This window comes from Sorex fumeus, unplaced genomic scaffold, assembly GCF_029834395.1.
Source record: "Sorex fumeus unplaced genomic scaffold, SorFum_2.1 ptg000044l, whole genome shotgun sequence".
Lineage (NCBI taxonomy): Eukaryota > Metazoa > Chordata > Mammalia > Eulipotyphla > Soricidae > Sorex > Sorex fumeus.
This window is the reverse complement of record NW_026606101.1, coordinates 4435473-4458493: the sequence shown is the minus strand read 5'-3', so window position 1 is coordinate 4458493 and position 23021 is coordinate 4435473. Positions and strand designations below refer to the sequence as shown.

Sequence of the window (23021 nt, the reverse complement as noted above, 5' to 3'; positions counted from 1 at the left end):
TGACAACCACAAAAGCAAGAAAAGTAGCTAACTAGAGTTTACTGAATATTTTTTAGAGGCTAGGCAATGGCAATGGCTCTGGTCAAGTTACAAGCTTATCTATAGCATCCTCACTTTATAGTATAGCGGAGAGCAAGGAACAGAGAGATGAGATAGATCCACCACTCCCTAGCAAGTATAGTGCAGAGTCAAGATCCAAATCCAGGCCTCTCAAATAAGTCTTCTAAGGATGGCATGGTCTCAGTTCTATCGCCCCCCCGATCTGGCTAACACAGAACAAGAAAGGGGACTGATGGGAACTGACATTTTGAATACCTATTTTGCATTTGCTAAACACTTGCAAAGTGTTTTTCATGAACATTAAATTAGAATTAAATAAATGACAAGTTTCTCTGCCATCCAAAAGTTCTTTGATATGATCTAGTGGGCTACTTTTCTAAGTCCAAATATCATTACCATTCATTTATATGACAAAAAAAGACGTAGCATTCCCAGATTCCCCCAAATAATGTATCAAATCACACCAAATAGGCTGTTCTTTTTAATGTTTGATTTTGCTTTGGGGCCATACCTGGTGATGCTCAGGGCTTACTCCTTGCTCTGTGCTTGGGATTATTCCTGGTATGGCCCAGGGGACCAAATGCAGTTCTGGGGATTGAACCCAGGCTATCCTCAAGCAAGATGGTAAGTGCCTTACCTGCTGTACTAAAATTTGAAATCTCTTCTGTCCCATGTTATTTGATTATTGGATACAGGGGAATAATATTTTTCTTCCTGAGAATACTTTTTTTGTCTTAAATTTTGTTATTGTTACTGGTTCATATACATTTTTCTCCTGAGTAGCCAAAATCAATTTCATCTTTATATATTAACAACAGTTTGAATGTGACACAAAAAGTTGCATATACAATGGCACACAGGAAATAAAACATTCTAGTACAAATCCACTAAAGCATGCATGAGAGTTACCTGCTAAAAACTACAAAGAGGGTGATGAAAGACATCAGAGTAGAGCCACACAAATAAAGAGACACACATAGTTCCTAGACCTGAAGATTCAATATTGTTAAGATGTCAATTCTCACCAAATTGATCTATGGATTCAACACAAGTCCAATCAAAACTCAGCAGGATTTCATAAAGATATTAACAGACTGATTCTAAAATGCCACTGTAAACTTACTTTCAAAGAAGGAAGGGGGAACAAAATTCTTTAAATACCAACTGTTCAAAAATTGAAACCTGGTACCTATTATCATGTTACCATCACAATCTTCCAAGTTCATTTCAAATGAAGTTATTCCTGTATGTCTGGAAAATCTGCATTTGAATAAAATCCTCTCTGTGTCGCAATCTTTTCTATAAGACTTTATAAACAAAAAATGTTTACAGATAAAAGCTTAATTTATAAAATTTAAAGTGAAACTTGTATAGATAGTGCTTAAAAAACAACAATAAAAATAGCTCCAAACCTTATCCTTTCTTTAATATTAGACCTGTTTATTCAGTGCAAATGATAAGTTTTATGAAATAATAAAAAGATGAATGATTGTGCTTCTGTTGGACTCATATCCTTTTATGCAGTAAGTATATTTGAAGGAAAGTGAGGCCACCGTGTTCTCCTTTTTGAAATTTGAGTAATATTCATCAACTTTAAAGGAAAATTTTGGCCCTTGATGCACCTTCTATCTGGTCTCAGATTTGGTTCCTATTAGTTCTTTGGCCAAGTGAAAATGCTCTTTAAGAACCTGTGAGATGGATATGCTGCCCATGTGAGGAACACAATAGCAGTAACTACCCCTCTACCATAGAACTACACAGTATATACATGCAGCACATGACTTATACAATCCTAACACATCCCCTCAGAAACCTTGCAATTTTGGTGTTAACATTCCCAGTTAACAGATGGGCCAAAGGAGGTTCAAAGAAGTCAGAGCCCAGAATTCAAACCTAAATTAAGCTTATGCTTTTTTATGTTTCTAGGTATTTAATATTGTTTTCATTGTCACTTCAAAAACACTGCCATTAAGAAGTTGAAATAGTACTGTAAGAGTATCCCTGATAACTGTTCCCCACCTAATAGTTGGAAGACACTTGTTTGACAATCTGAGAGACAATGCATCTACTTTGAATCAGCTGTGGAGCTCCTGGAAAAGTCTTAGCTCCCACATATGGAAGTTTTGCTGTATAAAGCAAAAAAATACACACACACAAACACACCACACAACACAATATAAAAGTGAAAATTTATGATGTAGGTAGGTAGATAGGAAAGGACCCATGGTAGATGGAATTCCTAGAAAGTAATAAAACCAATAGCCTCAAGGCTGAAAAAGCCTCCATAGTGAGCTTAGGAATTAAGATCTGATAAGACTTCACCTAGTATCAACAGACCCAGAGAAGGCTGGACCCCCCTCTGAGAGAAGTTACAGCAGGAACTCAGGCCCCAGAAAAGGAATTTCAAAGAAGACTGAGTACTTCCAACCCCAGTAGCAACCACCCTAGTAATGGACTCTTACCTAGGTAGAAACCCCATGTGGGGCAGCTTGGAAAAAACTCTATAAAGTCCAACTTTAACAAAAGAAGTGAACGCATATGCTGCCTGAGCCCATGTGCTGCTTGTGTTCACGTGGCCAAGCACATGTGGTACCCAAGCACATGTGTCGCCGACATCTCCCCTCCTTTTTTTAAAATTTTTTTTATTAGTGAATCACTGTGAGGTACAGTTACAGATTTACATACTTTTGTGCTTGTGTTTCAGTCATACAATGCTCTAGTACCCATCCCTCCACCAGTGCCCATTCTCCACCATCAATGATCCCAGTGTGCCTCTGTGGCAGGGCATTTCATTTTGTTTTCTCTCTCCTTTTGGGTGTTGTGGTTTGCAATAGAAGTATTGAGTGGCCATCATGTTTGGTCTATAGTCTACTTTCAGCACACATCTCCCATCCCTAGTGAGTCTTCCAACCACTTTACTTGGTGTTCCCTTTTCTATCTGAGCTGCCTTTTCCCCCAGCATGTGAGGCCGACTTCCAAGCTGTGGAGCAAACCTCCTGGTACTTATCTCTACTATTCTTGGGTGTTAGTCTCCCATTCTGTTACTTTATATTCCACAAATGAGTGCAATCTTCCTATGTCTGTCTCTCTCTTTCTGACTCATTTCACTTAACATGATACTTTCCATGTCAATCCACTTATATGCAAAGTTCATGACTTCATCTTTTCTAACAGCTGCATAGTATTCCATTGTGTAGATGTACCGTTTCTTTAACCAGTCATCTGTTCTCAGGCACTCGTTTTTTTCCCAGATTCTGGCTATTGTAAACAGTGCTGCAACGAACATACAAGTACAGATGTCATTTTGACTATACTTTTTTGCCTCTCCAGGATATATTCCCAGAACATATATTCCCAGAAGCTGCGTCAAATGGGAGCCCAATTTCTAATTTTTTGAGAAGAGTCCATACTGTTTTCCAAACGGGCTGAACCGAATTTGTACTGCGGCAATCTCTGCCCTTGGAGAAACCTGTGTTCTCTCTTGACAATGTTTTCTCTCTCTCTCTCACACCCGCCTTCTCTCCTTCTTCCCCTTTCCTCAGAAAGCCTCCAAATAAAATCTAGTTTTGCTTCACTGCTGTCTCCTTCTGAAATTATTTTCTGTGAAAAAGACAAGGACCTGGAAGGTCTAGGCAAGGCCTCACACTGGCTTTCTCTTCCTGCAAAGAGCAATTTCTCACTCCAGGCTGAGTCCACAGCTACCTGAGAAATCTGGTGGTAGGGTTGAACTCCCATGCTGAGGAAAACTAGAGGATGTCAGGTGTGGCAGGGGCAGGCAGGACTCATGGTCCATGTCGAAAAGGGGCTTATCACAGACTTTATCAGTCTTAGCCTTCAGAGATGGTTCCAGAGAAAGTACCGTCTCTCTCCTCTCCATTTCACATAAACCACTTGTAAGCGGTCCACTAACTTCAATTTAGATCTGGCATTAGATTTTTTTTTTGTCTAAAGTCCTCTCCTCGTTAGTAGATGTCCAAATCAGAAAATAGAGAGACCCGTGTTCTATTTCTATTTAAAAAAAGGGCATTACAGCTAAGTGTTTTTCCCCCAACAAAAGCAAGCATTCTTTCGTCTTAAAGTTCAATTTGGTTTACACCCTTAATAAAATAAACTTTCACTCTTTACAAAAAATCAAGGCTCCCAGTAAAAACAGGGTATTGACTTTACCGATCCTTCATTCTGCCACTTAATAAAACATAGTTGGGAGTAATGGAGCCACTGATTCCCACCCTCTAGGAATGTTCCACACAGTGGTTCAAAGCCCTTGGAATGAAAAAATTGCTTCATAATAAAAATCCAGCCAGTGCTCTTTTATTCTGGCAAGAATGAGATTTCATCAGTAGAAGTATTTGGCTTCTCGAGGACTTGTTGAAGCAGATGTTTATGAACAAACATTTTGGGGAGATTGATCATGGCTAAGGGGTCTGTACTTACCATGCCACCAACATCACTACTGCACTGGGAAAATAAACAATTTAAATACACTGGGAGAATAAACATAAATTTAAGTTTTTGCCATTTATTAAGTACATTAAGTACTTTTAATTGCATTAAATACAAATTTATTTATTAAATCATTACTCTGGAGACTACAGCATAAGGATCATCTACCCCAATACTTTGGGGGGGACACCCAGCACTGTTCAAGGCTTACTTCTGGCTCTATGTTCAGGGATCACTTCTGGCAGGACTCAGAGTATCATGTGTAGTGCCAGGGATTGAATCTAAGTTGGCTGCACACAAGGCAAATGCCCCTACCTGATGTACTATCACTCCAACACCTAACCCAATACTTAAAGGAAGAAAATGATCTTTTTACCTTCTATAGATTCTGCCATTCAAACTGCAATTTTATTATCACAAGCAAAGTCAAATCTATATATTGAGCTTATTGAAACATATTTTCAACTAAAGGGAGGGGGTTCAGTGGGTTGATCCAGCCCTCAAACTAGTTTTTCAAGTGCTTTTATTCTATTGCCTTGAATTATCAAACTCTCCTCCCCACCCAGAGGAGGTCCTAAACCATGGTTTTAAATTAGAAATATCTATGGAACATTTAACATCTCTAGAAAGTACTGGAGACCAGCGAAATGAGTTCTCCAAACTTTTTTTTTATAGATTGTAGTTTGTGGCAGCCTCTTTACCTGTCTGACCACCATCAGTTGCCCTCTATCCCCAATCAAAATCAAAACAAAAATAGATGCCAACTTCTCTTGAGCTCTATATACAGGAAGAAGAAAGCATACTTAAGGGGACTGTCCATAACAGGAAGGCTCTTCCTGATTCTAAAAGTTGTGCCTTCTCCCACATCCAAAAGAACAAAAGCAACCGGTGTTGGCGAGGGTGTGGGGAGAAAGGGACTCTCCTTCACTGCTGATGGGAAAGCCGACTGGTTCACCCTTTTGGAAAACAGTATGGATGCTTCTCAAAAAATTATAAATTGAGCTCACATTTGATCCAGCAGTACCACTTCTGGGAATATATCCCAGAGATGCAAAAAAGTGTAGTAGAAATGACATCTGCACTTATATGTTCATTGCAGCACTCTTTACAACAGCCAATGTGTGGAAAAACCTGAGTGCCTGAGAACAGATGACTGGTTAAAGAAACTTTGGTACATCTACACAATGGAATACTATGCAGCTGTTTGGAAAGATGAAGTCATGAAATTTTCATATAGGTGGATCAACATGGAGAGTATCATGTTAAGTGAAATGAGTCAGAAAGAGAGGGACAGACATAGAAAGATTGCACTCATTTGTGGAATATAAAGTAACTGAATGGGAGACTAACACCCAAGAAGAGTAGAGATAAGTAACAGAAAGATCACTCTACAGCTTAGAAGCTGCCCTCACATGCTGGGGAAAAAGGCAGCTCAGATAAAGAAGGGACCACCAAGTAAAGGGTGCTAGGAGGACCCACTCAGGATGGAAGATGCGGGCTGAAAGTAGACTAGACCAAACATGATGGGCACTTAATACCTCTAATGCAAACCACAAAACCCAAAAAGAGAGAGAGAGTAAAAGGGAATACTCTGCCACAAAGGAGGGGTAGGGTGGAGGGGGTGGGGTGGGGGTGGTAGGAGGGAAGCTGGAACCATTGGTGGTGGAAATTGGGCACTGGTGGAGAGATGGGTACTTGATCATTGTATGACTGAAACGCAAGCATGGATGTTTATAAGCCTGTAACTGTACCTCATGGTGATTTACTAATAAAATAAATAAATAAATAAAATTAGAAACTGATAAAAAGTAAAATAAAATAAAAAATAAAAGTTGTGCCTTCTTCAAGCAGGATTGACAATCAGACCACAAAGCACTCCAAGTCACCCAGTCATTAGGTTTCTGTGTTTACAAAGAACCAAGGTAACTTTCCCCCTATACCCTGTTGCTCTTCGTTCTGCCCATGGGTACAAAGCCTTCCTGTATCAAGAAGATATTATTTACCCATGAATTTTTTTTTGGTCACACCCAGTAGTTCCCATGAGGCCCTGGCCAGATTCATTCAATAACTTTGATCTCTCTTATGGTGGGTAAGGATGGATGCCAGAAAGAGGGGTGCCCTGTCCAATGATTCGGGGGGGAAATCACAAAGTTTGTTTTGTTTTTGTATCACACCTACTGGTGCTTAGGAGTTACTTCTGGCTCTGAAATTCAGGAATTTCTCTTGGTGGTGCTTGGGGCTCTATTTGGGATGCTGGGGATCAAAACTGGACTGTGCATGTGCAAGACAAGCACCTTACCTGCTGTAATATCTCTCCAGGCCATCCCCCACATTTATAAAGCTTAAGATTCACCATCTACAATTGCCCATAGCACTTTATTTGATTAAATGTTCTATTTAGCTTATGTTTGGCACTCAAGGCCTTCTAATACCACCACTTTCCTCTGACACCAAATCATTGTATTCTAGTACCATTTTCACTGCTAGAGAATGAATATGATGAACTTCCCTGGCACATTCCATTAAATTGTTGAATTTATTGTGCTTAAAATTTTTTTTTGGTCACACCCAGTAGTTCTCAAGGTCTATTTATAGCTTAGTGCTCAGAGATTTCTCTTGGTGGTGCTGGGGGACCATATGTAATGCTGGAGACAGGATCTGGGTTGGCTGTGTGCAAGGCAAGCACTTGCCCGCTGTACTATCTCTCCAGCTTCATAAATTTCTTAAGAGAATTCTATGAACTCAGCACTACCCTTCCCATTTTACAGACAGAAAATGGAAACTCAGCAAGCTCTGAAGTCCCAGCTGCTGGTGGAAATGGGAATCTAGCTATCTCCCTCCCCTATTCTTGGTCCTCTATTTCACCCCACTTCATTCATTTCTTTAGGAAAGCATTGTACACAGGACTGGAAACTGGCACCCCAGTAGGCCTTTAACCCATGATTTTTTTTTCAAAAGAGAATCAGTGACTTCTTCCCTTCTCATGTCTTCACTGATTGTTCTTCATGTGTTTATAACATTATTTTCTATCTACGCGTGGACTTTGATGCTTTGAACTCTATGGGACAAGATGATTTTTAAGTACTTAACACCTAGCTCAGTGCTTAGCACAAACGAATTGCTCAGTGATGCTTATGAATGAAAGATGATGTCATTTCAACATCAAAAATGCTTTGAAATGTAGTTATTATCACCCCCATTTCACAAATGGGGAACTGATGTTGAGATGGAGATAAGTGACAACTTAAATTGCAGAGCCAGAATGCCCAGGACTCTTTCCTGCACTGAACAGCCATCTATCTAATAATCTCTTGCTAAGTACCTCCAGGCCCAGCCAGACAACTAGGTAGTAAGTGGAAAAGCACTTTGGAAGAGATAAAGCTGTATATACAAACAAGATGCAATCATTATCATCATCATCAACATTGCAGAGCTTAACTAAAGCACTTCCTTCCATTAAAAGCACTATGCTGAAACACTTAGAAAGACATTTTCCAGTTAGTGCATCTCAGGATTCTATCTTTGCTATACCATCCAAGCTGCAAGAGTCAATCTCACTTTGGGGATACTAGCTGAAGGCAAATGCTTTCTGAATTAAACCCACTTTTATTTATTTTATTTTTTTGGTCCTGAGATATGTTGCTAAGGAGCTTTCTGACCAGACACTTTTGATCCTGGTTCTCTTCTCTGTCTGGTTCAGCAAAAGAATCATGAAAGTTACTTCTTTGATACTCCATGAGCTCTTCTAGGCAGGATATATGTGTGAAGATGCCCACAGACCTGTGCCCGGTGAAGACATGGGTAAGAAGTGAACGCCTATGTGTCTATGACTGAATAGTTTAGAACAATTTTAGAGTTTAATTACTACTTGGGCAACAAAGTGGGGATCCCTCCATATACATTGCTAAGTGCCCACAGGCAATAAAGTGAGAATGTCTAGGAGAAGGGCACACCACATACCCAAATATACTAGTCTTCAGTGATCAAGAACAAGGATAAGCCAATGGGCACATCACAGACAAAGTTCTCTGAAAATGAGACTCTGAGACCTAGTCTAATGTACAGGAGATACAGGAGGAGCTCTGGCAAAATATCTCTGTAAATGAGGTGAAGACGGGAAGGGTAAGAAAAAGGGAAGGGAAGAGAACGGGAGAAGGGAGGGAAAGGAAGGCAAGGGGAAAATGAGTATCTGGGGGAAACTGCCTGATAATGACATCTCAGAGGGCTTCCGTGAAATTAGGGGAAGCTCTGAAACTGAGGTGACCTTTATATTGGTGAGGTAATCAGTGACTTTTGTTAGATGAGTTTGCTAAACAGGGCAAGCCAGTCAGAAAGGGACTTGTTATCTACCAGTGAGTGAATGTGATGGACTTCTGCCAGTAGCAATTCTGGCTCTGGGGGAGTAAATCCTTCTTGAAGATGATGATGACTGCACTTCACAACATTCTCCCCACGCCTGAGAACAGATGAGTGGTTAAAGAAACTATGGCACATCTACACAATGAAATACTACGCAGCAGTTAAGAAAAACAAAGTCATGAAATTTGCTTATAAATGGATGGACATGGAAAGTCTCATGCTGAGTGAAATGAGTCAGAAGGAGAAGGACAGACATAGAATGATTGTACTCATTTGTGGAATATAAAAAAAAATAATATGAAACTAGTACCCAAAGAAAGTAGAAACTAGGGCAAGGAGGATTAGCCCATGGTTGGAAACATGCCTCAATGGCTGGGGGAGAAGGCAAGTGGGATAGAAGGGACCACTAAGTCAATGATGGCTGGAAATGATCACTCTAGATAGAACTGCGTGATGAAAGTGGGTGAAGGAGCAAACATGATAACCTCTCAGTATCCATATTGCAAACCATAGTGCCCAAAATAAGAGAGAGAGAGAGAGAGAGAGAGAGAGAGAGAGAGAGAGAGAGAGAGAAATAGAGAAAGGAAAGTGCCTACCAGCCTGCCATAGAGCCATAGAGCCATAGAGGCAGGCTAGGGGAGGGGGAGTGGAAGAAGGAAAACTGGGGTCATTGGTGGTAGGAAATGCACACAGGTGGAGTGATGGGTGTTGTATCATTGCATGACTGAAATCTGATCATGATCAGCTTTATAATAGTGAATCTCATGGTAACCCAATTAAAAAAATTTCTCTCCTGGAAACTCTCTTTCCAAGCCCATTTTAGCAAGTTTCCCTCTTTTGGGATCCACACTCAGAAATTTTCAGGCCTTTCTCCAAGTTCTGTGCTTAGGGTTCACCCTCGGTGGGGCTCAGAGAACCATATGGTATTCCAGGAATTGAACCTGGGTTGAACACATGCAAAGCAAGCACAGTACCCAATTTCTTAGGTTCCTATGTCACCCTTCTCAGTCAACAGACAATCTCCCTTCTGGTTTTATGTTTTGGGATTATACCTGGTGGTGCTCAGGAGGGCATGTTGTGAGCCTTCTGGGACTTATAGCATGCTTGGCATGCTATAGATTTTTGAGTTATTTTTCTACATTTCTCCTCCAGCTCTTTCCCTGATGTTCCAGGTTCAAATGAGTTTCAGTGTAGAAGTATTTAGAATTACAGAAAAACCATTTTACGCCTCAAGGCATCTTCAATATATGGTTGATATTAAAGTTTAAAGTATAAACTTAAATTGGAAGAACAAACATTTCTTTTACCACCTTCAGAGGGAAACACTCATTTGTGCTTTCCCTGATTAAGGTGAGAGAGAGAGACTCTCTGACATATAGATTTGCTCTGTTTGGTATTTATGACTGATGTGTTTAGACTCTAATTCAATAAACAATAAAGCACCCATTCACTAGCAATCCCCATTCAAATCTATCTGTACACACAATATAGCATAGTGTATTTATATCTACCTGGTTGCAACAGTGCTCATTAGGTCCATGTATTTATTATTGCGACATGCAAGCCCATTTTTAAGCCTCATACCAATAAAAATAACTACATTTTTAGTAGTCATTTTAGATCTGAAAGCCTCTGCCCAAATAATTAAAAATGAGTACTATCTTCTAAAGAATAGAACAACATAACTTATGGAAGATAAAATACATTCATTCATGAAATCAGCACCACCTCCTATCTGATTTACTCTGGGCCCCTGAGATAGTTATTAGGAAGGAAAAACAAGTAATATATAGTTTTATGAAAGAGGAGCTAGAGGTATAAGGGCAGCAAAACCGAAGGACAGTATAACCTGAGGATGGTTTGGCAGAGAATGGAGTTAACAGATGAGGGAATGAAAGGTGGATGCAATCACCAAGGTAAAGATCCAGTATGAGGTAACAGGTATGTGGTATGTGTGGGAGAACCACCTAAATAAGAGCATAACATTTTTCTTTATTTGAAGACACTTGAAATTTTTATGTTGAGAAGATGGCTAGACAACCCAGGGAGAGGCCAGCAATACCAAAAAGGGGCCAAGCAGAAAAGCACAGGTATGTCAAGAGAGAAGCTGTCCTCAAAGTCCACATGACATTCATCTGAGACTTGTTAACTTGTAGATTCCTGAGCACATAAGGGGGAGGGGCCTAGGAACTGATGTTCTCACCAACTCTCACCCGGGCTGAGGAGGGCATTAGGGTGGCCAGGTTGGTCTTGGTTTCAGGGTCATGCCTTAGAGTTTCACCTGTCAACAATATTGCTGTCAGCTTTCAGAAATTGAAGTATACCACTTTAAATGATTTCCTTCTATTTCTATTTTCCATTTGTATTTGAAGTACCTGATGAATTACATAAAATGCCTGTTGAGCACCTCTTGATATAATAATTCAAAATTCCTCTTTCACGGTACTAAGACAGTAATATTTGGCAATACTCCTACATGCAGGCGCATATGCCTGTGACAGGAAGGCAACTTGATTTTTCTTACTTTGGTTGTAGGCCTACTATGTGCAGCTCCTTCTGAACACTGACTCCTTGTCAAGTCTTTAAAATAGCCAATTCACTTATCGTAAAACTAAGATTCAAGAGCTGTGTCCAGGTCACAGATGTAGGGCATGGGGGTGGGGGACAAAGGTGGTCTTAAAGTCACAGAAAGGAGGAAAAGGCCCAGGGTCTGGTGTTATCTGAAAAAAATTGCAGCCCTTTTTCTTTCATGGCAAGAATTGATGAATGCCTGTGAACTTTAGTGGTTGTGTCTCACTGTCTCATTTTGTTCTTTCATTTAAATAACATCCATGGACTAGGTGTTCACTATAGGCATTAGCAACACATTGCTAATGAACATTGCTCCTGCCTCTGGTCACAGGGTCATCACAGAGCTCTTGGAAGGGACTCTGCAGAGACTAACTTGGGAAAAATGCCTCCCAGGAACTGGCCTCAGACCTGGGTGGGAATACAGATAAGGGGGTTGAATATATTCACACAAAGAAATAAAGGAAGGGAATAAGGAACTCCCCAGATTTCCAGAGTTTCTGCCAACAGGGACCAGCTGACAAGCCCCTGGCATCCATTTGTCTCCAGGCCGCGTGTATCTGGTTAGCACCATGGTCTAATGGAGAGTGAGGTGTTTACTCTCCAGCAGAATAACTGGTAAATATCTAAGTGCTTTTCCAAGAAACATTACTCTAAAATGTCTCTGTTCAGAACAATTACTATGCCTATCACACACGGAGGCAGATTAACCTATGCACACACCACAACTCTTAATATCCTTTGTAACAAGCAGTCACTGAAGATGCTGGGTGCTGCTTTATTGAAGAAAAGCAGGAAGAAATTCTAAAGAGGCATTTCTGTCTGCTGAATAATAGTAACTCTTCATGAAATACCTAGTTCGTTTCAGTCACTCCATGGGTAACTCATTATTCTGTGAAAATTATGGGAAGTCACTGTAATAACCATTTCACAAATGAAGCAACAAGGCCCAGAAGAGTTCTAAGATGGTTGAATTACTGGATAGAAGAAGGAGGACTGGGATTCTTATCTAGACCTGATCCCTAAGCCCACATTGTTTTCATGTGGTGATTGTGCTAGACAATGAAAGACGCCAGACCCAGAGACAATTCTAGTGAGTCCTCAGGTTTTCAGGTTCTTCTACCTATAACCCTAGTTCTGATGATTAATGAGTCTTTATCCATAACTCACTGACCCAGGGGACATGAGTGCTCCCCTCTGACCACGTGGTAAATTCCAACACAACCAAGAAAGCATTTCCCTCTGAATTATACAGGAAGAGCTAGCACTGCTCATCCCTAGCAGTCTCTGATGCTCAGGCCCAACACGAGAGTTTTATAGACAGTTCACCTTGCACTTGAGTCCTTGAACTCTCTGAGCACAAGTTCCAGGCAGAAGCACCCCCACCCCTTTCCCCTGAAGAGCAGCTTTTGGTGAAAAGAATGGAAAGAACTGGGGATAAGGAATCGAGTTGCAATACTGTCATATATTAATGTGAGATAGACAAATTCTTAAACCTCAGTCTTAATGTTTAACTAGGAACAATACAATAACACATCTCTCACCAGACTTATAAGGGTTAGATGACCCTGGTCCATAGACGCTACCAACTTCCCCACTTCTAACCCGTCTAGGTTGGTATGGGTCCTTTTGTTCACCATTGTGTCTGTAATAGTGAACATAAGATGTAGCTCAAAATAGATCAGTAAAACAGGATCAGTCTTGATCCTCCTCTCCCTATCTCATCAAAGGAAGGCATTCGCAAAATATAGCCTGTGGAAGGATCTTCTCAACCATCTGAATTTAGGGATGGGGGTGGGCCATACTTGGCAGTGCTCAGTCACTATTTCTGGCTCTGTGCTCAGGAGTGACTCCTAGACGTGCTCAGGGTACTTTATGCAGTGTTGATAATATAACCATGGTCAGCTGCTATCTCTCTGGCCCTGTCTGGAACTTTATAAATAGAACTTAATTGGAATGCACCTATGCCCACTCATTTACATGTAGTTTACAACTGTTTCATGTTACAACTTCAGAGCTAAGTTGATGCTGCATAAGCTTACAAAGGTCAGAAACATTCACTACTGGCTCCATACAGAGAAAGCTGTGGACCCTGATCTTGTACAGGAGTCCTTCCAAATTTGGAGAACCATTAAGTCTCTCTTTGTTTAAGACAGAGAACAATCCTATTCTTCTCCTACCCAGAATTTATATCATTTGTCACTGACCAAGACTTTTCTCCATTTTCTTTGGGTCTCTCTGTTACTATATAATGTTCATATTATTTAGCTTTCTTATAAATGTTGTTTGCTTTCTATCTCCACCCTTTTCCAAAAAATTCATATGGGTAAGAATTTTTTTCATGAATCTAGTTCTCAGAATCTTGCCCAGTGCATGGGAATCCCAAAAATTTTTGTTAAAAGAATATACATGGATTTTTGTTGAAAAGATTATTCAACCAAGAATGTTGCTGGCTTTATCCTCTACAGAAGATCTGGGGGTTTGCGTAGGGAGCAGGGGAAACCCCTACTCTTTGAGGAGGACATTACTTTTCTTATTGTATAGATGAGACCATTAAGAGTCTTGCTCTGAAGTCAGGGCATCTCAAGCTTGGACATACTTGGGATACTATTGGTGCAGGTTCTGAGTCAAGTTTGAGTTGAGACTTTAGACACTGAAGTTCTAACATAACAAGCTCCTGGGTGATGCTGATCATGCTGGTATGAACTTTGGGGAAAGAAGGTCACTTGGGATCTAACCTAAGACTTGGAGGAGTGGAGTTCTAAACCTGATGATAACAGAGTCCCTCATTTCCCTTTGATTGCCTTTCCTATGTCTTCATACAGTTCTGTTTGGGGTCCCTATGAAAGATGGGTCCCTTATACCTGCTAGGCTGTTTCCCCAAAATTCTGCCACTACATCTTCACTTTCATAAATATCCCACTGTTGGGGCTGGACTGAGCTGTCAGGGTGAGCCCATGTAGACTGCACAGCACAACAAGCAGGAACATAGGGACCCATGAAAACGGGCGAGATTTCTCGTGTGTCCTGACTGCTTTGGATGAGGCTGAACATCCTTTCCCCTTCAAACTGACTTCAGTAAATAATTTCAGTATATTGAAAAGGGTGGGGGGTGGGCTGGAGCAATAGCATAGCGGGTAAGGCATTTGCCTTGCAGCAGAAACCCAGGTTTGATTCCTCTACCCCTCTCAGAGAGCCCGGCAAGCTACCGAGAGTATCTCATATCTTGCCTGCACGGCAAAGCCTGGCAAGCTACCCATGATGTATTCGATATGCCAAAGTAACAACAAGTCTCACAATGGAGACGTTACTAGTGCCCGCTCGAGCAAATGAACAATGGAGGACAGTGCTACAGTGCTATATTGAAAAGGGCAGTTTTCCTTTTCTCACAGAAGCCTGGGTGATCTTTGACAAGCAGATCTCAGGTGCTAGCCCAGCCTAGTCTTTGGGATGCAAATTTCAGACACTTGTCTTTGAGATGTACATTCCAGGCTCTAGACAGACTAGTCTTTGGAATGCAAATCCAAATACTTAGTACAAGAAAGGTTTAGGTTTTGGTTTTGCACCTTTTTCTGGAGGCCAAAATCTACTGGCCTGCAGACTCAAGGACACAATGTATATTTTGCTGTCTCAATGTTCTTTCTATAACTCCTTTTGAGGACGTTACTGTATTGGGCCCTTTAGAGGTACCATGATCAATAAAAGGAGATTTCAGAGCTCTCTACCTTGGTCAGAGGTCTGGGAGAACCTGGGCCCTCAATGAAATAAATTTTTTTCGCTTTCCTTGTCTCAGCATCTCATTCATGCAACTTCCCACCTCCAGCTTTTTCCTCTGCTCAGGCTTTCCCCATACCCATGCCCAGGAGTATGTGACCCTTCCAGTGGCCAACCCTGTGTCCTCAATTTACAGGTAAAAATATCCTGACTGACTTCAGGCTGGCAAGCTTCCTCATTAGAGTAACTCTCTCATAATTTTGCACAAGTCACATCCGCTAGCAGAGTTCTAGGGCCATGCCCCCACCTTCCATTTGCATCTCTTGGTAATCAGATGCTATTTCCAACTTTCCCTTATGGGATGGACTGCTCTTGGTGCTTACTTTTCTCCTATCTCTCTGTCTGCTTTGCCAACATTTCTCCTCCTGTGAGTCTGTGCTCAGCTTCTGAGCTGGCATAAGTTTCACACTTTAGGATTCATGGCTTAGAACTTCAAGTTTGCACCAACTCTAAGATCCCGATTTACCATCACACCATGAATTATAAGGACTTTCCTATCTGTCACCTTATCTTCTTCCTCTGCTCATCTTTCATTTAACCAATTTGTCCAATACAGTACATAGAATAAAGTGGACACTGAAAGACAGTACTAATAGGCTGAGGGAAGGAGAAGCCCATAGGTTGTGATTGTAATTGTGCAATTACACAATACAGTGGGACACTGATGTAACATATCAAGGATACCCCAGGGGCAATCACTACTGTTCTTTTTCCTTATATCTCCTAAAGATGTAGGATGGAATACTAGCACTTCACGATTGCCAAAGTTGTGCTGGGCACTTTACAAAATTATCCCACTCCTTCTTCATGATAGCTCTATGAGTTAAGCTCCATTGTCCTTATTTTAAATGAGGTTCAACAAGATCAGAAATTTCACTCAAAGCTGTCTAACTGGTGAAGAACTGGGATTGAACGATAACCTAAAGGCAATTGGGATGGGATAGGAACCCAGAGCTGCCTGTGTCATAAAGCTCATTCTCTTTCCATTACAGAAAAAACACTGCACAATATTTCACACCCCTGTGCCTTTGCATATGAACTTCTCTCTGCTCAGCGTTTTTATTTTCTCAGAATTGGATAAACCTCTCTCTGTGGACACTGATCAGTATCTTCTGCCTGATTAAATAAAATCACCCCCAAATGACTCCAATTCCAAAGGAAATATAGTGATCTTTCAATCACACTTTAAATATTTGACTTTATGCTAGTCTTCAGATAGGTTTGAGCACTCTGAACAAAAGGTCCAAAGTCCTGGTACTGGGACATAATGCACATGTTCCATGCATGTTCACTGAATATTTACTGAATGAATGAATGAATGATGAAATGAAGCAAGTTATTTGATATTTCTAACACTGGTGGTGGAGTTTCATTGTTCCCCCAGGAACAATGGAAGGTGATAGTACCAGAATATTAATGCCTACATCTGGTGACTCTGGTGACTCCACAATGACCAAAAGGCCTGGGAAGCCTTAGCTGGCTCTGTCTTCATCTGCCAGGACTTCAGAGATAATCACGGACAGATATGGTCTTCTTCACAAGGTTGGGTTTGTGAGGGAGAGGTGAAGACATGGATGGATGCATAATACACTTCACCAGGAGCCAATCATCTTGAGTTTTAACCCCACTGTTGCTAACTGGATGTGTGATATCACATGCCTACTTGTCCTCAAGTGTCAAATGTTGAAGGTACATATTAGGAATAGGGACCGATTGCATAGTCATCTAACTTTTCATTACCAAGTATCTGTTTCATGGGGCCCCAACACTTTTTTAAAAAGAAAAATTATCGTTTTGTTCAGAAAGTAAAAAAAATGACAGGAAATCATACATCAATAACTCCCAACAAAATGCTTTGATAACACGTGACAACTAATGCTGAAAACAAAAGTGACAATTCCAGCCCAAAGCAAAGATTTTAGATATTTCTTCCACCAGTAAAGCTTCTTCTAGATAAAGTTAAAATTTTATCTTTCCTGTAAACTTTCTGAAATGGTGGAACAGCTAAGCAGGCAGGCTCAGGGTGGAGTGGAGTGGGGGCAGAATCTGAGAATATTGGTGGAGGGAAATTTACACTGGTGGTGGGATTGGTGTTGGAACATTGTAAGTCTGACATTCAACAAAGAATAACTTTATAAATCATGATGCATTAATAAAAAATTGAAACTATTTGAACACTTTGGGCTACTCATTCTCCTAACAGACACAAATACAGCTTGAACTTGCTGATATTTATGATTCTGTTTTAGATATATACGTCTTTCAGGAGTACTAGACTGGCCACTTGTTAGAATTTGGGTATTACTAGTCAGAAAATTACAAAGGGAAGGCAATGTTTCATATCTCAAAAAAAATAAGTGGTGGGATTTCCAAGAAGACAAAAAGCATAATAGACATGTCAATGACAGTGTGTTTTCTAATGGAAAATGTCTATTCAAAACAAAAAATTAAGACTACAGGTGACTTAAACGAAAGTATGAGAAACCAACAGACACTTGATTGGTGCAGAAAATGCATGCTACAGGTCCCCTTACAGGGTATGAAGCAAAGTTATTCCCGGGTCGATACTTACAAGTAATAGGAGTAGGAATAAGCATTTCTTCTATATATTGATGGGCAGTCAGATGAAGAAAATGTCCAAAAAGGGGGAAAAAGAAAAGATAAACAAACAAGAATTAGATTTATATGAAATCTCGAATCTTAGAAATGTACATTGTATTTTAGCATCCCTAAGCTTAAAGAGATGCAGGTTTCTCTGCTAACTATCTCCAGTATCATGTATTTTTCAGTCATGGAAGAAATGAGAGATTTTTTTCTGTGATATAGAAACACTGCTCACTCAGAGGAAGCTAGGTCTTAGGCAGAGTGTTTAATCATTTTAAAAGTTCATTTTTATAGTCAACTGAAACTAGCTGTCTTATAATCATGACATTTTTGGGCTTGGATCAGATTTCCTTGGCCTTCAAATTAGCCTACTACTATCCATGTAATAGTGTTTCTGTAATCTAAGGAAGATCATAGTCCATCTATATTTTCTGTTTATGGTCAAATCACATCAGGATTTACTTAGGAAGGTCTGGTTGGAACGCATGGAGATACTGCAGGTCTTCCCAAATGAGCTACACTTTTCAATGTTTATTCCCAAGTGTTGTTTGTCTTCTCCTAATGAATCGAGACTCAACTATATGACCAATAGAATGTTGTAGGAATTTCATTCTGAAAATTTCTGCAATGGATCACAAAATATCCTCATAGTTCTGTCCAGGTCTTTGGAATGCTTACTTGGAACTCTGAGTCTCCATAAAATAGTGCATGTATACTGATATTGTCAAGCAGGAGAGACCACTCAGAGAAGCTACATGGAACATCCCTGTGACTGTATAAAGAAAAGGAGATAACTGGACTTCCTTTTTCATTTCAGCCCCAGTCAATTGGATTAAATAGATGAGATTCTTTAAACAATTTTTTTATTATTGAATCACTGTGAGATATACAGTTCCAAAGTTGTTCATGATTGAGTTTCAGTCATGCAGTATTTCAACACCCATCCCTTCACCAGTAGACATTTTCCTGCCAACAATGTTCCCAGATTCCTCCCGCCTCCCTGCTCCCTCCAGTCCCACCTCTGACATTTCCATGGAAGACACTTTTCTTCTTCTTCCCTCCCCACAAATCTTATCTTTTTAAGCACTTTGGTTTTCAATACTGTTACTGCAAGGTATCATGCATATCACTTTTTAAAATTAAATCACCATGAGATACAGTTACAAAGTTTTCATGTTTGAGTTTCAGTCATACAATAATCAAACACCCATCCCTCCACCAGTGCACATTCTTTACCAGCAATATCCCCAGTATACCCCCACTTTACAAACCTCCCCCTGCCTCTATGGCAGACAATTTACCCCATACTCTCTCTATACTTTTGGGCATTACAGTTTTCAGAACAGATACTGAGAAATTATCTCGTTTAGTCCTTTATCTACTTTCAGCACACATCTCCCATCTCAAATGATTCCTCCAACCATCATTATCTTAGTGATCCCTTCTCTATTCCAGCTACTTTCTCCCCCACCTCATGAGGCTGGCTTCCAACTATGGGGCAATATTCTTGGTCCTTGTGTCTACTGTACTTGGTTGTCAGTCTCATATTATGTTATTTTATATTCCACAAATGAGTACAGTCCTTCTATGTCTGTCCCGGTCTTTCTGACTCATTTCACTTAGAATGATACTCTCCATGTCCATCCACTTATAAGCAAATTTCATGACTTGATCTCTCCTAACAGCTGCATAGTATTCCATTGTGTAGATGTACCAAAGTTTCTTTAACCAGTCGTCTGTTCTCAGGCACTCAGGTTGTTTCCAGATTCTGGCTATTGTGAAAAGTGCTGCACTAGAAATTGAGCTTTTACCCCACAATACCACTTCTGGGAACATATCTCAAGGGTAAAAAAGCACAATAGAAATGACATCTGCATCTATATGTTATTTTTGCTGCACTGTTCACAATCATGCATATCACTTTACCTCCTTTCAGCTCTCAGTTTTTGTCCAAAGTGGTCATTTCCAACTATCACTATCATAGTAATCTCTTCTCTTTCTAACCACACTTCACCACCCCCTTTGTGGCAAGCTTCCTGCCATGAGGCAATCCTGCTGATCCTTGTTTCAACTGTCTTTGGGTATTATTTACACACTACAATATTTTTTATAACCCAGAAATGAGTACAATCCTGACTGAGATTCTTGATAGCATGAAACAGAAAAATCATTCCCTTCAAGCTATGATTAAAATATAGATTCATGAGAAAAATAAGTCGCAAAATTTCACAGCTTATTCTTAAGCGACTGAATTTCAAGGAATAGTCTGTTACATAGAGTAGACAACTAGAATGAAATTCAAACTACACCGAGAAATAGCATGAAGTGAGAGGAATTCCAATCTTCAGTTTGAATGGACTAACTTGAATAGACTCTAGGAGCTTTCGTTTTCTCACTGATTTCTTAGATGAGCTGAAGCATGGCAGTTCTGTTCAAACTAGTATTCTAGAAACCCAGGGTTGTGCAGAGAACCACACTATAAAAGAGAAGGTCTTCTAGACTACCCACTCCATCAAAGTCAGAACTCTTCCAATTTTACCTATTTATTAACTGCAGTTTCATTAAGGTTGCACATGACTAAGAATTCCATTCTCCAAAGTTAATCTTAAAGAAACCACTAACAATCTTTTCCTAATGTCTCTTCTAGATTTTGACTTTGGAGTAATTTCAAAAAACCTCAAGTCCATGGGTTTTCCTTTATTATATTTTTCCTACTTCATGGAAAATTAATTGGAATAATTTCATTTTACATATTTTGCCATACTGATAATAATTAGTATACTTGTGGATTGAGAAAATTTGATGAATAATTCAGGTCCCCAAATATCTATCTGAATAGGCAAGAACAACTTCTCTCCCTCTTGAGATATTTGGTTAATTTCAACCATTTTCCAATTTTCTGGCACAGGAAGATGAAGACTTTATATCTTCAGGGAGGGAAAATGACATTAGAGCCCCCAATTTTTCCCACTCAAAAAGGAACTGGCCATGGCTCCAAGGCAGGACCATTTTCAGATTTTCTCCCAGTTATCAGAGGAGCACATCACTACACCATCAGAAGAAAAATGAACGTTAAGAAATTACTGAATAAGGGCACAGTGTCTTTTTAGGAGGTCAACTTTTGGGGGAACTGAGTTCACATGCAGCAATATTTGAGTCAAATAAATAGTGACTCTATATGATAAATGAAAAGTGAAAAGCTTAGGACTATGATAGAGAAATTGGAAAAGCCCATGAAAGCAGTAAAGCCCCTTTGCCAACTATACAGGTAGATGAAGCAGAGAGAAAATTGTTCTTCATTGCTGGCTCTGGGGTTCAATGCCTGTGAATTCAATATCTCAGGAGCAGAAGGCTGAGAATGAATGCACCTGGTAAGGTTTACATAACTAACACCCTCCATTCTCCAAATTGTTATTCATACTGTGAAGAGAAGAAGAAACCAGTATTCTTGTTTCAGTCTGCTCTCGTGCTCAAGGCATCATTGTGACATCTTGGGAGAAGTTGATTCCTCCCTCTGGACCTTTCTTTTTCCTATTCCAGGTACCCTGGAAGAACCGACTACAATTAAAACAGTTTTGGAAAACAAAAATGTGATAAACTGAAACATTCCAGAATCACCATTTACTAATTGCCATAATGGCTTGAACAAGCAGCAACTCTGATGTTCAACAGGGCATCTCAAGCAAGGATGATGGCAATGATAGCCTTTCCAATAACTATTTTAGAAAAAATATTTCTAAGTTATTTTAGGTTATATTAGCCTATATAACTAGAATAAAGTTCATTGAAGGACAGATATCATTTACAGACATAAGGTTTCTTAATTCTCACTCATCACCAAGAACAAAATATTCACTTCTTTAGGAATATTAAAATTGTAATAAATTAAGAATTTCTTTTTAAAACTTTTTAAATTTAGGTACTTTGATTTACAAAGCTGTCAACAATAGCATTCTAGGGCACTCATTATATGTCAATGAATGTCTTGGCTATCTAATATTAATACATGTGTTGATTAAAAGCACCTGGCAGAGAGATATTATTGACATCTGTCACTTACAGATGAGAAAACTGAGTAAAAAAAATTAAGTGACTTTCCACAGATCTCACAGAGAGTAATTCTACTGATAGCAACGTGACTCTAGAGCTCGTGGTCTTGATCACTACCCTCTTCTTCCTTTGAGAAAAGAAGAAAACATTCTGAGCAATACAGTAAGTACCAAGAGGCACAGTCCTGCTCTTTCAACCCTCCGCATAACCCCGCAGAGCAAATGCTACTATTGTCACACTTGCATGATGGATTTGAGGCTCCAGAAATCACTAATCATCACTAGAGTAAGATTTTGTGAATTTTTGGACCAATTGCAATGCCTCCCACTTTAAATAGTATTTCTGTACTGATAGGAGCTCAAACTGCACTCTTAGGCCCCAGACTTCATTCAACACTCTAGGCTGTACCCACGTGACATCTTAGCCTTCAAATCTTTTCTTTTATGTAGCTTTTCTAAACTATGCCGGATGCCACAAAAAAGCCAGTACTGATACTGATCCAGTTGCAGGCAACTCCAGAGTGATGGTAGCTCACAGGCTTAAAAAAAAAAAGCTGAGTTTATTTCCCTAATTAAATTGCAAGGTCTTCCAGGTGAAGATTATAGTTCTTTCTTCTGTAACCAAAACAAAGAATACATATGTGTTTTTCTAAGTCCTGAAGAAGATTTACTGAAGGTATAAATTTACAAGGATACTGTGATATTGCAAGTAACAAGTAACAGATTGCCTGAAACCAAAAATCCTGAGAAAGAAGACAGCTGTGATTAGGAAAAAAAAATAACCCCAAACTTAATAAATCACATACTGCGGCATCTTCCTTTCATCTAGCTGACAAAACTGACTTAAGGCTCAGCTTCCCTTTGTTATAGTTTTTAAACAGGACTGAGTTGTCCCCTACCTTTCCTTTGACCATATACCCATCTTTATAGCTCAAAACCTCACCCATCTATTGATCTAGCCATCCACATAGCCAGTTATCTATGCACTATCTATCTTATCATCCACAAATCATATGTTTAGCTCAAAAACCCACCCACTCATCTCTTCATCCATTCATCTATCCATTTATCCTAAAATATTTTCATCATCCATCCATCCGTCCGTCTGTCCATCTATCCATCCATCCATCCATCCTTCCATCCATCCATCCATCCATTTATCTA

At 39.8% G+C, this 23021-nt stretch overlaps 1 protein-coding gene across 16 annotated transcripts in view; it reads right to left on the bottom strand.

Annotated features, from left to right (window-relative positions):
• Window positions 1–23021, bottom strand: part of PTPRT (protein tyrosine phosphatase receptor type T) — a 1141641-nt gene that overhangs the window by 126094 nt on the left and 992526 nt on the right. For 6 of the 16 annotated variants that reach the window (XM_056121255.1, XM_056121260.1, XM_056121259.1 and 3 more), the window contains one exon: window positions 17777–17806. The exons of 5 other annotated variants lie outside the window; for them this stretch is intronic. In XM_056121255.1, coding sequence (XP_055977230.1) covers window positions 17777–17806 — 30 coding nt within the window. The remainder of the gene's footprint in view (window positions 1–17776; window positions 17807–23021) is intronic. 5 more of the 16 variants (XM_056121254.1, XM_056121253.1, XM_056121258.1 and 2 more) reach the window with 1 other exon arrangement.